This window comes from Notamacropus eugenii, chromosome 5, assembly GCF_028372415.1.
Source record: "Notamacropus eugenii isolate mMacEug1 chromosome 5, mMacEug1.pri_v2, whole genome shotgun sequence".
Lineage (NCBI taxonomy): Eukaryota > Metazoa > Chordata > Mammalia > Diprotodontia > Macropodidae > Notamacropus > Notamacropus eugenii.
In genome coordinates this window covers 20,945,412-20,962,619 of record NC_092876.1, presented here as the reverse complement: position 1 = coordinate 20,962,619, position 17,208 = coordinate 20,945,412, and the positions used below count along the sequence as shown (strand labels likewise).

The 17,208-nt window shown below is 48.0% G+C and overlaps 1 protein-coding gene across 3 annotated transcripts; it reads right to left on the bottom strand.

Moving 5' to 3' along the window:
* Positions 1-672: 672 nt before the first annotated feature.
* On the bottom strand, positions 673-11,335 carry LOC140508342 (syncytin-1-like). 3 transcript variants are annotated; one of them, XM_072616187.1, is made up of 5 exons: positions 11,221-11,335; positions 9,045-9,129; positions 8,512-8,679; positions 2,723-2,956; positions 673-1,312 (listed from the first exon to the last, which is right to left on the bottom strand). In XM_072616187.1, exons 1-5 carry the CDS (start codon positions 11,253-11,255, stop codon positions 1,091-1,093), a joined length of 744 nt encoding a protein of 247 aa, XP_072472288.1. In that variant the 5' UTR covers positions 11,256-11,335; the 3' UTR covers positions 673-1,090. The 3 variants fall into 3 exon arrangements, with proteins under 3 accessions (XP_072472288.1, XP_072472287.1, XP_072472286.1); XM_072616186.1 differs by having other exon boundaries at positions 2,381-2,956; positions 11,221-11,333; XM_072616185.1 differs by having other exon boundaries at positions 673-2,956.
* Between the last annotated feature and the right edge of the window lie 5,873 nt (positions 11,336-17,208).

Sequence of the window (17,208 nt, the reverse complement as noted above, 5' to 3'; positions counted from 1 at the left end):
TGAAGCTAGAGTCCAGTGTCAAGAGGTCCAGTTTTATAGGCACCTGTCCTGTGATGTCACTGGTGTAACGTGTTTGCCACTTTATTAATATACCTGAGCAGAACCTATGCTTAATCTTTGGGATGCTGAAGAAAATGAATGGGCTTCGGAGTGAATGTGGCAGTTTCAAAAATATCTAATTCATATTTTAGTCCGTATTTAGCTGTTTTGAGCCACAATGATCCCCTTGAGTTTCAAATATAAGACTGCTACAGTTCTATCACAATATTCAGTGCTGAATCTCATTCTTTACTGCCATTTTCATTCTTTTCCTGTTTAGATCATAAAGTTGTATTTCAAATATCTAAGCAAGTGAGCTCTTATCCCTTGTTTACAATAAGCATTTTAAAATCTGTTCTGTACGGTCTGTGGTAGATGTGTATCATGTTACTGTTTAAATGGCCTTCACGTTTTTATGTCTGGTTGTTTTAAAAATGCATTTCAAACATGCCAGTAAGATACATCTGAGTCATACCTTTCCCGCAATAAAGCTACAGGCTAGACAGGTTAAAAACTTTGTGCTACTGTTAGATAACTGGTCACTGCCCCGACCTGCAGGGCCAGTATGAATGGGAAGATCGAGGAGAATGCCTACATGAAGGGGATGGGTGAAAAGAGGAGTGAGACCAAAAGGGTGGTAAGCAAGGTCTGATTTTATTATTAGGGCTGCAAGCTTTTATAGGACAGAGAGGGGATAGGTATAGGAGGAACTGGCCCCAGGGGCTTTCCAGGGCGGTACTAAAACATTCTGTAGTCAGGACATCTGCTGGCAGGAACGTCTTGTGGTTCAGCTTGTCCCAGAACAGGCTACTGGGGGTGTGGCTTTCTCATGGGGTGAGGGGGCCCAGGCTAAAGTACTGGTCTCCAACATGTCCCCCGTTTTATTTAAGTAATGCAGGTGAGAGGCCTGTCTTAGGCTATGAGGCCGGCTTCCATGCTCAGGGTGCGTTAAGGCAGCATCCCTGTCTTAGGCCAGGCGAGGGGACCCCGCAGTGGTCATACCACAGCGGCCTCGCTCTACTCCCGTCATGGGGAACCACTGCAGCTGCACCTATCTTCCTGATGCATGGGGCCTCAATATTCCCGTCATGGGCTTTCTCACAGCTGCTGCCCTACGCTTTTCCCTGAAAGCCTTCCACCACTGCATGCAGCGGGACTCCGACTGCACAAGTTTGGAGAACTGAAGTCCGTCCTCCTCGTTGTCCGCAGGGTCCCCCAGAGATGCCAGGCGATGATAATGGATATTGATAGGGCTTTTAAGAGAAGCCTCAATCTGCGTTTTAATGAAAGAGGTTAGTCTACTAAAAGCCCAGGGCCCAAAAGAAAGAAGTAGGAGAAGACCAATCAAGGGTCCAAGGAGAGGGAGGAGGTATGGGAGGACTCCATTCAAGCCACTCCAGAGGGGATTTTCGAAAAGTTCTTTACGTCTTCTAACCAGATCCTCCTGTAGTTTTTTGATTTTATCCCGAACTATCCCAGATTTATTTGCATAGAAGCAACACCTTTCTTGTAAGGCTAAACAAATTCCCCCTTGTTCTGCCGTTAGTAAATCTAGGCCTCTCCTATTTTGAAGAACAACTCCTGCCAGAGAATCAATCTGGTCTTGAAGGTCATTTATAGTCCCTGAGAGGGTATGCACATCATTAATCAATTGATGGGACAATTTTGTATAGGAGTCTACGTCGACACTCAGACCGGCAGTGCCGGTGGCAAGCGCCCCCGTTATTCCAAGTCCCACAAGAAGGGGGATAAATACCACGGCCCTTTTAGGTCTCCCAGCAATGTAATCTAGACTGGGCAGTGGGACAGGTTCATCCCCTGGAATAATGTCAATATCGGGGAGGATTGATATTTGTGCGCAGAGTCCTGTCCAATTCTGGGGGAGGGCAGAGTAGGCCATATTGCCCCCGCAGACAAAGAGTTGACCTGTTAGTGGGCAGAGGGGTTCCTGAGAAGTGTGATTAAGGATTTCAGAGCAGTTGGCAAAGGTCGCGAAGCCAACATCAATATCGAAGGTAGAGTTCCGGAATGGGGCTTGAATACAGGGGGAGGGAAGGAGATCTACGGGCTGAATCCTAAAAGGCGGGCTGAGGGTGCAATTTGTAGAAGTAGTACCATTTTTAGACAAAATAGCTAGGGGCATAGGCATACCAAGGGCCATGCACAGCCAACAATTTGCTGCTAATTTGGGATTAGAATAATTAAGAGCCTTGAGCGTAGCTTTAAGAATTTCCGAGGTCTGGACATCAAGGTCCGTCCCCCTGGATTTTGGCAATGCGAGCGGGTGATAATGAATAGGGGGGTACATGCTTCTAATAATCTCGTTTATACGTTCCCTTACCTCAAATTCTCTAATCTGGTCCGTGGGGCCACCCCCATCAGAAATATGGGTGGGTGCACGGGGGGGCCAACAGACATTCTTTCCAATATTTTCCTTGCCGCAAGAAGCCTGAGCATGTTTGTTAGTGGTACCACGAGAGCTGGGGCTCATCCCTAATTCACCTCCAAAAGTGCCAGCATATTCCCTCTCCTGCAATGCAGTAAGATATACTGTCCCTGAGGCACTACTGCACTGCTGGGTGGAGCTGTAGCATGTAGAGTGCAAGGCCTCAAGGTACTTGCAATCAGTGGGGCAGGGCCCAGGCTGGTCACCATTTGGAGGGATGACTCGGGGTTTTCTTACGCATTTCCAGGTTTGTTTGGAGATGCCTGTGGCCGTATGACGGTAAGCGAGGTAGGCCGTCCTGTCCGTACAATCGATCATTCGCGTATAGGTGTTAGGGCGGACAGTGACCGTACCCCCGCCGCAGTCACAAGGGCTCCCAAAGAGGGTACGGCTAAGAGCTTCTGGGTCAGGAGATTGAAAACCGCCGTGGCTTCCATGGAGCAGGAGGAGAAATGCTAGAATTGTCATCTCCTGAAAAACAGGAAAAGAAAAACAGATGTGTCTCAGGGAGGTGTAGTCCCCTGCACGGTATTGTAAACATCTGGCTTGTCCATCAACTTGATCAGCCTTTCAGGCAACCATCTAGCATTTTGGCACTTTGAATCATAAATACAAGCATGGCCTTTGCCCCAGATTAACATAGGATCAGGGCCCTGCCATTTGCCAAGAAGGGGATCTTTCCATTTTGCCTGAGCGTAGGTTTGGGCCGTAGAGGAATGCCAAAGGCGGTCTGCTGCACTCTTTGCCGCAGCGTCAAGGGTGAGAAAATTTAAAACAAAAAGGGCGTGATTGAGCAACGTTTTGGCATTGCCAGCTCTGGCATAAAGAACTTCCCCCCCTGACTGTAATTTCAGGACCATGTTTTTCAATGTCTGATGGGCCCTTTCCACAATTCCTTGCCCCTGAGGGTTATAGGGTATGCCAGTTACATGCTTAATATGTAGTTGTGTACAAAAGGATCTGAAAGAAGAGCTGGTGTAGCCGGGGCCATTATCTGTCTTAAGAATTTTGGGCTGCGGGAGGACTGCCAAGGCACTAATGAGGTGATTAATGACATGTTTGGTGGCCTCTCCAGGTTGCAAGGTGGCAAAGATGAAACCACTGAAGGTATCAATGGGCACATGAATATATTTAAGCCGACCAAAAGGGAGGTAATGAGTGACATCCATTTGCCAAAGCTCCCCGGGAATGAGACCTCGGGGATTGATGCCAGTATGAGGTTCAGGGAGAAGAGTCAGGCAGCCAGGGCACTGTTTCACGATCTGTCTGGCTTGTTCCCGGGTGATAGGGAACTTGAGACGAAGTGTACGGGCATTAAGGTGATGCAGCTTATGGGCTTGCGTGGCAGCAGCAACAGGAGAGGTAGACAGAGCAAGTAAAATGCGACGAGTTGCCTGATCAACCTGATCATTCCCTTCAGAAAGGGGCCCGGGGAGGTCGGAGTGGGCACGAATATGTCCAATGAAAAAGGGATGCTTACGGGAGAGGATTAGCAGCTGAAGAGTGGCAAAAAGAGGAGACGCATTAGTGGAGGGAAGAATATACGGGACAGTTTCCAATAGAGGGACCGAATGTGCGATGTAGGAGCTATCAGTATAAATATTGAGAGGACCCGGAACAGATTCAAAAACCTTGATGACTGCTGCAAGTTCCACCAGCTGCGCAGAGATGAAGGGTGTGTCAAAAGAGGTGGCCTTCCCATCAACACTGAAGGCTGCCTTCCCTGTGGCGGATCCATCAGTGAACGCCAAATGGGCGCCTCGGATGGGCTCCGCCTTGGTAATCCTTGGGAAGACAACGGGTGTTTTCTGAAAGAACTGGACAAGCTTGTCTGAGGGATAATGATTGTCTATAATCCCTGGGTAGGAAATGCAGTTAACTGCCCAATCGTCATCATTCTGAAGCAGCCATTGAATCTGCCAAGCGGTGTAGGGGCAGACAATATGATCTGGTTCCCGACCAAAAAGCCGAAGGGCTGCCTCTCGCCCTAGGCGCAGGAGGCCAGCCGTTAAATGCGGGTAGGAGGGGAGGATCTTTGTAGGTGTAGCTGACATATGAATCCAAAACAACGGATGCTCCTGCCACAATAATCCAGTGGGGGAAAAGGCGGTAGAAAAAATTAAGAGCCAAAGAGGTTTTAGAGGAGCGTAATACCCAATATGTTGATCATGAATAGCTTGCTCAATTAAGGCAAGGGCCTTACGGGCCTCCGGCGTGAGAGAACGGGGTGAATTTGGGTCGGAGTCTCCTTTTAGAATATCAAACAAGGGTCTCAATTCCCCCGTAGTGAGCTTAAGATAAGGCCTGAGCCAATTCAATTCCCCCAGAAGCTTTTGGAAATCATTAAGGGAGCAAAGGTGACTTACTCGCAAGCGAACCTTCTGGGAGAGAATGCGATTAGCTAAAAGTTCAAACCCCAAGAAGAGCTGCGGGGGGTAGGTTTGTATTTTATCGGGGGAAATTTTAAGGCCCCGATTTTCCAATGCCCTAATGAGCTCCTGTGATACCTGGGTCAATTCCTCATCATCTGAACCTGCAAGGACGATATCATCCATATAATGGATGATATAAAGCTTGGGATACTGCAAGCGAAAAGGGTCAATTATTTGTGCTACATATTTTTGGCACAGCGTAGGGCTATTAGCCATGCCTTGTGGCAAGACTTTCCACTGAAAACGCGGGGAAGGGCCCACACAATTGGTAATTGGAACACTGAAAGCGAAGCGCTGGCAATCGGAGGGGTGGAGGGGAATGGAAAAGAAGCAATCCTTAAGGTCAATTGTAATCTTAGAGAAACCTTGTGGTATGGCTACAGGGGCGGGGAGCCCAGGTTGAAGGGCCCCCATAGGAACCATTGTGATCATGAAAGAGCCGCCACTTACCTGACCTTTTCTGGATAACAAAAATGGGCGTGTTCCACGGGGATGTGGACGGTTCTATGTGCCCTGCAGCTAATTGCTCCTGCACTAAAGCGAATGCTGCTTCCAGTTTTATCTTCGGTAAGGGCCACTGGTCAACCCAGATGGGTAGGTCATTTTTCCACGAGATCCTATCTGCCTGGAGTGCAGGAGGACCCGTGGCCCTCACGAAAAATGGTTCTGATTATCTGGGCATTCAAGGCCAAGGCCTGCTCGCCCTTTCCTTCCTTCAGCAACAATTGGGGACGGTCGTCCTTGCCCTCTTTTGCCTAGCCCTTGCCCTGGGAGAAATCCCTGGGAGAGCATCTGACGGGTCACAACCGTATTTGGACTGCACATAATTACCCCCATCTGAGAAAGAATATCCCTCCCCCATAAGTTGACAGGTAGGCCGGGAACCACAAAAGGCCGGACAGTCCCTTTATTTCCCTCCTTGTCTTGCCAGGGCAACCATTGGGAACTCTGTAGAGTATAATGGGACTGGCCTATGCCCTGCAAGTGCGTCATGGATGGTTGAAGGGGCCAAGAAGGCGGCCAGCTATCTTTTGAAATAACAGTTGAGTCAGCTCCGGAATCTAATATTCCTTCAAAAGATCTGCCTTGAATGGTAAGCGTAAGCATGGGGCGATCCTGGGAAATGGCCTGAACCCAATAGATGTCTGAGGACCCGGGCTTGGAGTGGCCTCTAACGGTGGTGAGGGCAGGGTACGGGGTTTGTAGGGGGAGCGGGAGAGCCTGCGCAAGGCGTTGCCCCTGATAGACAGTGAGGGGTCCCTGTAGGGTTGAAGCAAGTATCTGGATTTCCCCCATATAATCACTGTCAACAATGGAGGGGTGGGTTAGAAGGCCATTAATAGTAGTGGAAGCGCGACCAAGAATAAAAAAATAAAAATTGGGGGGCGGGGGGCCAAAGATGCCTGTAGAAATTACATGCACCCCACCTTCAGGGGTCAATATTGTGGTGGAGGCGGCACACAGGTCCACCCCTGCGCTTCCTGCAGTGGCTCTGTAGAGTTGGGTGTGGGCGGGCTGGTCCCCGAGGCCCGCAGGACGGGCCCGGGGCTGGCCCCTCCGGCCGTTTCCCTGCAGGGGGCGGCCATTGACATCTGTGGCTGAGCGACAGGTGTTCGCCCAGTGCTTCCCTTTCCTGCATCTGGGGCAGAGGGTGGGAGGTTGAGAACCCCTATTTTGGGTTGGAGGAGGAGGGGTATCCGGCGAGCTGGGGCACTGCCGGGCAAAGTGACCGGGTTGCCCACAGCGGAAACACCCCTTCTGGGAGTCCCCCGGCTGGAGAGCCGCCCCGATAGCTAAATGTACAGCCTGGGACATTTTTGTAGTAAAAGGATCTATGTCTCTGCAGAGGCGGATCATCTCCTCTAGGGTTTTATCCCTCCATTTCCCGCGCAAGGCACAGCGACAAGCAGTATTGGAGTTCTCATATGCCAGGCGCCTCACAAGCTGATCATTAGAGGCCTCCTGACCCAGGGTACGCTCAGTGGCCTCCAGGAGCCTGCTAACGTATTCAGAAAAGTCCTCCTGAGTCCCTTGTATTATTTTATTAAGCGGGGCAAGAGGAGAACCAAAGGTTGGTAAAGCGCGCCAAGAGACCTATGGGAAGGCGGCGTTGCTTGGCCTCACCTGCATATTTGCCTTGACCACTCAGCTTTTCATAGGTCCATTTTGAAGCGGGGGAGTTGGGGGACTTTTGATTGGCCGTCGCTGTGGATTGGCAGCGATTGTAAAAATCGGCCTTCCATGTTAAAAATTGCCCCCGTGAGAGAACTGCCTGAACCACATGGAGCCACTCCACCGGCAAAAGATGCCCTCCACGGGACATGGCTTCGAGGGCGGAGAGGGTGAAAGGGGCATTGGGGCCATATGCCTTAACGGCGGCATTGAGATCTTTAAGCCCCTTAAAATGCAATTTCCGTATTCCGGCCGTTCCCGTTCCGCCTTCCTACTGCTCTGCCCTTCTTCTCCCTCCTCTTCCTCCTCCTCCTCCTCCTTCTTTTCCTCTTCCTCCTCCTCTCCCTCACTCGCGGAGGAGTCTGTAAGTTCACCCGCCCCAGGGGTTTGTGGGGGCCCAAGTCGGCGGGACCGAGTTATAACGGGGAACATCATGGGCTGCGCTTGTTTTGAGTTTTTAGTCTTAGCGCCAGTCCTGTTGGACGGGTCCTTGGTCGACTGGGGCTTACTGGGAGAAAGAATGACTGAGCTCTGGAGGGAGTGCTGCAGGGAACTCAACTCCGAAGAGAGCTGTACATATTGCTTTTGTAGGTCTAAGACTTCTCGGAGCTCCTTAACCTGGGTGGAAAGTTGGTGTCTAGCATTAGTAAGGACCGAGGGAGTGGGAACAGGGGGCAAAAGTACAGGGGCGCAGGTTTGGGATAAGTAAGGAGGAGGCAGATGTTGAAGAGCGGGCCAATCGGGATCATTATATCAGGCAGCCTCATCCTCAAGTTCCGCTTCATCCCCGGGATCTAACGTATCAGGGTCAGGCTTCTTTAAGGGAGGGGTCTTGTGTTTAGTAATAATAGGGAAAGTTAGGGACTCGGTTGTAGGGCGGGGCCCTGTAGGGAGGGGAGGATAAATGGGCTTTGGTGGCTCTGGCGGAATGTCAATGACCACAGACGGGGGCCTTGGGGGACTTTTGGCTATTGAAGCTAGTGATTTTACAGAAGCCGCCCATGGTAAGGGGCGCTCTAGTGACTAAACAGAGGCGGCCCGTGACAAAGGGCGCAAGCAAAACTCTGCCAACGAAAGAAGCTGTCGCTCACCCGGATCTCCGGAGGCGGACTCCACTATGTCTCTAATGATTCCCCAATAGGAAAAGGCAGAAGGGGTCCGAGACGGCCTCCGGGCCCTCAGTTTGCAATTTCTTATTAAGCTCTCTCCCAGCCTTTTGCCACTTGCCCGGATGGATGTCCGGCCCGTTAACAATAAACCAGGGACAGACCTCATCGACAAAAAGAAAGAAGTTCACTAAGTCCTTTTTCTTAACCTTAACTCCTCTATCTTTAAGGGCATGCTTAAGGTCATGGATAAAGACCTGTTCCTTGGAAAGGTTGGAACCCATGATTAGAATGAGGCGGACGAAACTCAACTTACCAAAACGCAGGGGCTCTTCATGAGCGATGAGAAGGAAGGGGTCGCGACGAATCGTCTCTCAATGTTGGTCCGCCTGGCAGAAGTCCGGACCTCGAGCCCCACGTCTGGGCGCCACTTGCCCCGACCTGCAGGGCCAGTATGAGTGGGGAGATCGAGGAGAATGCCTACCTGAAGGGGATGGGTGAAAAGAGGAGTGAGACCAAAAGGATGGTAAGCAAGGTCTGATTTTATTATTAGGGCTGCAAGCTTTTATAGGACAGAGGGGGGATAGGTATAGGAGGAACTGGCCCCAGGGGCTTTCCGGGGCGGTACTAAAACATTCTGTAGTCAGGACATCTGCTGGCAGGAACGTCTTGTGGTTCAGCTTGTCCCGGAACAGGCTAATGGGGGTGGGGCTTTCTCGTGGGGTGAGGGGGCCCAGGCTAAAGTACTGGTCTCCAACAGGTCACAACTTGGTAATACAGTTAAAAGGTGTGAGTATATAGAATTTAGACAGTTAAGGTAAAAGTTTTCATATTAGCTAAGTAGTTTACCTTCCTTAAGGTAGCTTGTGGAAGAAGAGGTAAAGCTGAAAAAACAAAATCACATGGAGTGCTGTCCATTTTTTCTGCATATGAGCTGTCAATGGAATAAAATTTGAATTTATGTGAACTGAGGATCAATTCAACGCTGCTTTTAAAAGACTATATTGCTTAACATACATGGGAATGGCAATCATGCTTTAAAAGGGTGGCTTAAATGGATTGTACAAAAAAGCTAGATTCTGTTAATTTCCACTTCGATAAGCTTTTAAATCCACTGTAGGCAAAGTATTCTTGTTGGGAAAAGTCAGTAAGTCAATACTCAGGTAATGCTGTGATGACCACCACCAGAAAGAGTGAGAAAATGGACCACATTCAGGACTGTCAACCTAAATTGAAGCCTTGGAATGAGTTTTCTATTTTGGGTTCTATAATAAAAGTAAACCATTTAAAAATTCAACGAATTAAATAAATTAAGGGGCTAGAATAATGGCACCTCCTCCCAAAGACTGCTCTGAGAATTGCACTGGCCAAGTGCCTAGCAATGCCAGGCACATGGGTGTGATATAAATGCTAGCTTTTATTGTTTTCATTTCTCTCCAGGAGGTTCTTAGGAACTCTGGGCTAAGGATTTCCCGACAGTAACCTCAACTTGCTTCAGGTGAGACACTGCTTCTCCCTTCTGCCCCAGTGCACTGTTTGGAACCCATACAGGAGGAAACTGAAGCTAACAGATCAAGTGACCTGACACAGCTGATGGGTATCTGAGGCAGGGTTTGAATTCGGGTCTAGCTGACTGAGGTCCACGACTACCCACTGCACCACCCAGCTATGTCCCTTCATGGAGATGACAGCGTTAGCTACAAAAAAGCAGGGCCAGGACTGAGGGAGAGTTAACCCCACAGGGAAGGAAGTGGGAGGGGAGAAAAGGAGACCAAGTCAGATCAGAGGAAGGACTTTCTAAGGACCTATGGATCCCTTGGTTATCAGTCCAATAGGCAGGAGGAGATTCAGGAAAAGAGAGAATCTTCCAGAACAAGTGTTTGTTGAACAAGCAGTGATGGCTGAACATAACAATAGCTACAGGGAAGTCAGGAAAAAGCCAAAGAAGGGGCTAGGGTCTTCAGCAATAAGGAAACCATGGCTTTCAGCTGTCTGAATGACACCTGATTTGCAGGAGGTGGAGAAGGGAGGGAAGGGGGTGGGAATAGGAGAGACCATCCATACTGGGACTTGTTCTTTTACTTTTTTTTTGAGGAAAACAATGGTTAAGTCACTAGCTCAAGGTCACAAGTAGTGTCTGAGGCCATCTTTAAACTCAGATGCCCCTGGCACTAAGCCCTTGCTGTGGTCACTGCCCTACCAGCTGCCTCACACAGAGGTCAAGGCTTTCTGGTTAAGTATTTGCCTTTGAAAGGGAGGAAAAAGGATAAGCTTAGGGATGAAAGGGCTAAAGGAAGTGTTTTAAAGATGGGGGAGATGTGGGCATTTCATATTTTGAGTTAGCTCTTCAGTCAACTGAGTGCTACAAACGACCACTTTAACTTTTCTGGGCAGAGACACTGGAGTGCCTTGGCATTTCCTTCTCCAGTTCCTTTTGCAGATGAGGAAACTAAAGAAAACAGAGTTAGGTGACTTGCCCAGGGTCACACAACCAGTAAGTGTTCTTCCACTAGATTTGAACTCAGGATGGTGAGTCTTCCACACAAGGGCCTCTGTCCATTTCTCTATCAACTTGCCCAGCTGGAAAAAAGACCCGAGTTCACATTCGACCAAGGTATTGCACTCCTCTATAGCAATACAGCCTTTGTAACAGAGAACAAGACTTTTGCAAACCCTATGCCCTGTACAAATGAGATAGTATGTCATCTAATCTAAGCCCTTAATTCCTCAGATTGGAAAATGAGAACCCTTGAGATGGAATACAAGTGAGCTGCAGACCTCTCAATCCTTTTATTATTCCCCTTTCAGACACAAGACTCCTAAAATGCCAGCCTTTCTAGCCCTTCTCCACACTGAGACAAAACAGAAAACTATCCCCAGGTTCTGCTCCCTACAGCCAGAAAGGCTCCTCCCTTCCCCCTCAACATTAGCATCCTTCAGGATGGCGCTCAAATCCTCCTTTCTTCAGGCTTGCCCTGGTTTTCTTCCTCCATCCCCAGCTGCTAGAGCCTTCCTCACAGATTACCTTCCATGTGTCTCCTCTGTCTCTACAGGCTTCATTAAAGCAATTCTTCAATTGTTATGAGTGGAGAGCCAGAGTCCAAGTCAGGAGGGCCAGGATCTAAGCCCTGCCTCAGACCCGGCTGGCAGAGACACCTTCAGCAAGTCACTGATGTTGACCTGAAAACTTGGTTAGAGAAAAGGCAACATGGCTAAATGCATACATTTTATGATTTAATTAATTAATTGATCAATTCCCCATAAAGAAAACAGTTACATAGCGCTATGGAGTCAGAGGTGACTCTGACTACCTAGTACAGAAATCATCTGTCTTAAGTACATTTTGCCATGAGAAGGAAACTCTCCTAATTAAGCAAATCATAAATTCAGTAAGGCAGGACAATTAACAAAGCAATGTTAGTCAGGCCTTGAGATTTCAGGCTGGGTAAGCATATGTCTCGGTGATAAGGAAAGAAACCCCACCACTAGTAAGTGGCAGGCTTCCTCCCCTAAACACATAATTGACATAGGAAAGGGTAAACAATGTTCAATAGAAATTACGACCTAAGATGTCTATATTTTCTTTACCATTAATATGCCATAACATAGTATATGTCTACAGATAATAAGATTCAAAGGAAAGTCTCATTATTCAAGATATAGTGTCTTAGGTTAAAGGTCTCCTTAAGGAGTGTAGAGTCGGCCTTGGCTGGCTTTTGCTGACATAGGAAGAGGCACTCTCTGAGTTTGCTTCAGAGAGAACAAAGAGATTATTCCAAAATTTTATATTAAACATTATCACTGAGAAGAGATAAATGATCTGCAATATTTCCAAGATCCAGGCCATCTCTGATATTCAGACATCTGGGATCATCTCCCAGAAGACAGGCACTCCACCCCACAGAGCTCCGAATATGCATAAATTATGTAGCAACCCCCACAGCATTCCTATAGAGGGTAAACTCCCCCAGGACATTTTTCTCTCCCCAGAAATTAACTGGCAGACCAAGGAACTTTGTAAGAAAAGTGGGAGGAGGAACGGATCATGGAGCTATGGACCACACAAAAGAACAAAAACTCAGGGCTGGGGGTGGGTGGGATGCACTCGAGAGAAGGAGGGATTTGGACAAAACTGGGGAGAACCATTAGCATTTCCTTGTCCCAGCAGAACTCCAACAAAGGCCAGAAGGCAACAGGGAGGCTCCAGTGTATTTTACATATGAAAACAAAGAGACCTCAGGGGATCTGGGCTTTCAAAATTAAAAAAACTAGAATGGTAGGGCAGGGGGAGTCTGAATGAACAGCAGCCCCAAGCCCCTTCTAATCAATCCATTCTCAAGAGAAGGGGGGGGTTGAGAAATGTGGATGGATGTGAGGATTCAGTAATGAAGGCCAAGAGAAATGAGGGAGGAGAAAAGGGAATTCCAGAATCTGGGGGAGTGGGAAGGGGGTGTGAATTGTAACAACAATAAAAGCTAATCCAACGGAATGGGGGAAGGGTCTGAGGTGGGAGGAGGGGCGATTCCCCAACCCCCACACTCCCATTCCCTCTGCAGTCCCGGGCTCAGCAAAGGAAAAGACCTGGATTGTCAGGAAAGGCTTTCCAAAGGCCAGCTCCAGTAATGGGGTAGGCTAATGGGGGGCAGATCTTTGCTCTGGTGCTAGAGTCTATATCTGCTACTGCAGATACGGGCGTGGATTAAGGACAAGCTGAATAAATGACTTTTCATTCAGTCAGTCATTCACTGGGAGAGGGAGAGGAATTGAGAGCCAACTTCCAGGTCCACAGTCATTTAAGAGGCAGTCACAGATTCCTTGGCTCTGAGGATCCCAGTCCCTGCCCACTGGGCACTTAGAAGTAAAGCTGAGCTTGGTCAGAAAGGGCTCACAGCACCAAGGCTCCTAAGATCTAAGATAAGGACGACCTTCAGGGATCACCAACTTCCATGCCCCCCTCAGACAATAAGGCTGAACAGCCAATCAATCAAAAAAACATCAATTAAGCACCTATTAGGTGTTAACCTGGACAGAGTGCCTGGTCCAGAGTCAGACTTAAGAAAATATTCCAATCTCAAACGCTAGCTGTGTGACCCTGGGTAAGACCCTTAACCCTATTTGCCTCCGTTTCCTCATGGCAAAGCTCAGAGAGGTCACTGATTTCTCAAGGGTCACAGGGGCATTGAGGAACAGCCAGGAGTCCAGCCTGGGTCATAGATCTATTCGGGAATTTCAAGATCATTTTCTCAAATCCTTCCAATTCTCAACATTCCTCAGTTGGGAGTTTTTTCTGTTTACTTTTTTCCGAGGAAATGCATGTATATCTGACACCTGAAAGGGGCTTAGTTAGAGATCACCAAGTCTACCCCACGTTTTATGGAGGACACTGAGGTTCAGTGACTTACCAGCCAAGGCTAAGTGGAGAGTCTGGAACCAGAACTGAGAGAATCCTCCCTCAGACAGATCCTGGCTAAGACTGATAAAGTCACTGCCCCTCTCAAGCTCAGTGTCCTCATCTGCGAATGGGGAGAACAGCCCGTCTGGCAGGGCTTTTGTGAAGGTCAAAGAGATGTCACATGTAAAGCACTGCCTAGCCTAGTACTGGGACCTGGGAAGCTGGATTCGAACCCAGGTCCTGATCCCAAATGCAGAGCTCTTCCCCAACTCTACCAGGCAGCCTCCCAACCTAGGGATGGGGGCAGACTGCAGGACGGTTCTCTCTAGGGAGAAAGGGTGGATTTCTTGGGGAGGGGGGACCAAAAACTAAATGCTTCAGTTACTGGTCCCGAAGTGGGGGGACAGCGGACCCTGCAGGGCTGCGAATACCAGGGGGTGAGGGGGGGGGCACCTAAACCCCAGACTTACTTTCTCTGGCCAAAGACTCCGGGTTGTTGGACGTCTCCTGGGTCCTGCTACAGAGCGGGGGGAAGGAAGAGACTGGAGTCCCCAGAATTTATATCCCTCCTCCCTCCGCCCCTTTGCCTCCCCAGCCAGGCCAGGTAAATCTTGGCTCCTCCTAGCCCGGGGTTGGGGGGGGGGGTGGATTAAAGGGGGCGGGCGCAACATCCAAGGCTCTCTGGGTCAGTTGAGTGGCCTGGGTTCAGAGCTGCCGTCCCCGCCCCAATAATGCAGAGCTGCCTCCAAGCAAAGACCCCTTCTCCTTTTGAGGTGGGGAATCTGACCCCAGACCCGCCCCCGCCCCTGATGCCTCTTTGTATCCCTGTGCTTAGTACTGTGCCTGGGACCTGGTTCTCCTTCAGTCTCCTTTGACTCTCCCTTACCCTGGGTGGTGCAGCTACAAACAGTGCCCTGAGGGCTAAAAAGAATATTAAGAGTGGCTTTTCCAGTACTTTGTGTAGCCCCTAGTTTATTCTGTAACCTGAAGGAGCCCTAAAATCCTTCCCCCATTATGTTGAACCAGTATCAAAAGACATGCCTTTGTCTCCCATATCCTGTGTCCCCTGCCTCCTTTATTCTTTAACCTGTATCCTCCTGCCTTGTCCTTAAATCCTTAAACCATAATATTTCCCCTGATAACATTTAATATCATTTTTGACTTTTAATAAGGGTCAAAGCCTGAACTAATCAATCAGATTGCTTTGTTTTGCTTTAAAAATGCCCTTTCCTGTGTCAGCAACTTCAAAGACCTGTTTATGACAGGATGCCTACAACCAGAATGGTGGGATTTTTATTATCTAGATATGCTGAGATGGAGGAAAACAGATATCCTAGAATATAAATTTCCCACTGACTATACCTTGTTAATTGTCTGCTCTCATTGAATGTATAACTTATACAACTAAGAAAATCCCTGTCTCATGGAAAAGCGTATTTAAGCCTGCTCATTCTTCCATTTGGCAGTCAGAGGGGTTCCTTCTGACTGCATGGCCATGTAACCGCTAGCTTTAAGGGAATAAACTATATGTATTTGCCTGTTGCCTCTTCTAACCAAATTTTCAGTTCAACATGCCTTATTCTGACCTTGGCTCCTCTTATCCTGGGTCATAAAATTTCCTTTGGTTCCCTTATTTTGCCTCTCCTATCCAGTCATCCATATTCCTCATCCTGTGCCTCAGCTTTAACCTCCATGAAAATCTCTAGAGTTCCATCCCCTCTCTGAAACCTCTATAAAAGCATAACCCCCCCAAATATCAGGGTCTCACTTAGCTTTCTTGCTGGGAGACCAGTGCTGCTTTCTCACCTAAAATAAACCCCTCAATGGCGCCACACAGAGGAGGTCTAAGTGAATCCTTTCACACCTGCACCTGCTCTATCGACTCTAAACGTTGTCAAGGGGAACCACAGCACCCCAAGATTGTATACAGGGTTTACCAGGTAACTATTACAAGTGAATTCTCTCAAACATTTAAAGAATCGTCATCAAACTATAAATGAAAACTAGATGCACCCTCCAAAAGAAAGGGGTATTCAAAACATTCCTAGAAAGAAAACCAGGCTGAGAGAAATTCTTTGCTTCTCAAACCACTGAGACAACAGAAGCACAGAACACAAGAGAAACCAAGTACAAGAAAACCAACAAAATAAAAGAGTAGGGATTAGGAGAATTGTTTCTCAATGCATATGTGGACACCAAGGTGAAAGCCACAATGAAAAAGAGAAAGTGGGAGAAAGAGAATCCTTTTAGATGGATATTGCGTATCCTCCAGATGAACTGAGGTTTTTCTGGAACTAAATTACAGAAAGTGAAGAGGCATGAATAAGAGGGAAAGAAACTCAGAGGGGGATATGGGATGTACCTGAATCAAGCCAAAGGCTAACAAGGAAAAGAAATTTGATCCTATAGTCTGCTAGGAATAAGAGGACCTAAAGGAGAATAGAAAAAGTGAAAAAGGGAAGGATGGAAAATGGGAAACGAGATAAATCTTGCTTCAGTGTTTGAATGGGATGCCACTGATTAATGCACCCATGGAACAAGATAGCTCTTATTTACTTTTAAATAGTATTGTTTTTCCCCAAAACATGTAGACAGTTTCTTTTTACAACAGATCAGGAATTTATTTATCATTTTATCCCCAAAAAAGGTTCCAATTGAAACTGAACACACACACCTCCCAATCAATACGCATGCATGCATACCTATGTCTGTTCCACAATCCCTCTCTTTATGCCCTCCCTCCCACCCTTTCTCCTTCCTGTTGTTTCTTTCTGAATTTAAAAGACTTTCATAGCCCTCCAAATGGTATTCCCCCTTCATCCCACGGTTGTTTATCTAGAAACCCTTCTATACATCCCCCATCTTATTCCCTTATCTTGTTTTTATACAAATTGAGACTTGTATTCCTTTCTAAATGTATGTATATTGGTCTTTCCTTACCCCAGACAGGCTGTGTAGGGTTCCCTCTAAAATTTCCTCCTTTATCCTCTCCCTCCTCCTCATCCCCTTAGCCTCCTATTTCTTTCTGAACTTAAAAGACCCTTCTGGATAGGTATCCATTGTTCTCTCTTTAATGCATTCCCAATAAGTGAGGCTGGTGACCTTGCATAGACCTCCCATCATTTCTCGATGTCATGGTCCTCCTTGAAAAGGAAGGAGGAACACAACCTGTGAGTAAACAAAGCTGCCTAAATGGGGACCGAGCTAGCAGGGTAACTCCCTTTTCCTCCCCTCCCTTCCCTTCCCTTCTTGTCTCCCCTAAAGCCTTGCACCCCATGCACTCTGAAGCTCCTGGACTGAACAGGGAAGGATCGCTCCCCAACCTCCACTCAACAGCTGGTTTTGGACCCAACTGGCTTAGAGTGAATGTCAATAGTAACAGTTTCTCTTCCAAACAACAACCCTCAGGCACCAGCCCTCCCAGAGTGATTTATCTATTTATTTCTTCTTTTCTATTAAAGGGGCCACCCCCTACTCCTTTTTAAAGAGGCCTATTAAATGAATGGGCTTTACCTCACTTTAAGTGACTACCTGAAGAGGCCTTAGCCTAAAAGGCCAAGCACTCCCATTGCATCCTGGGCCATCTCCAGTCATCCTGATGTCTATCAGGCCACTGGACCC

Coding starts and splice junctions, on each gene's coding strand:
- LOC140508342 (XM_072616185.1), bottom strand. CDS start 11,255: ATGAAGCCTGTAGAGACAGAGGAGACACATGGAAG. Junction 8,680..9,044: donor CACAAGCTACCTTAAGGAAG/GTAAACTACTTA, acceptor CATCCCCTTCAG/GTAGGCATTCTCCTCGATCT. Junction 2,957..8,511: donor TGAAGAGCCCCTGCGTTTTG/GTAAGTTGAGTT, acceptor CCTGTTTTTCAG/GAGATGACAATTCTAGCATT.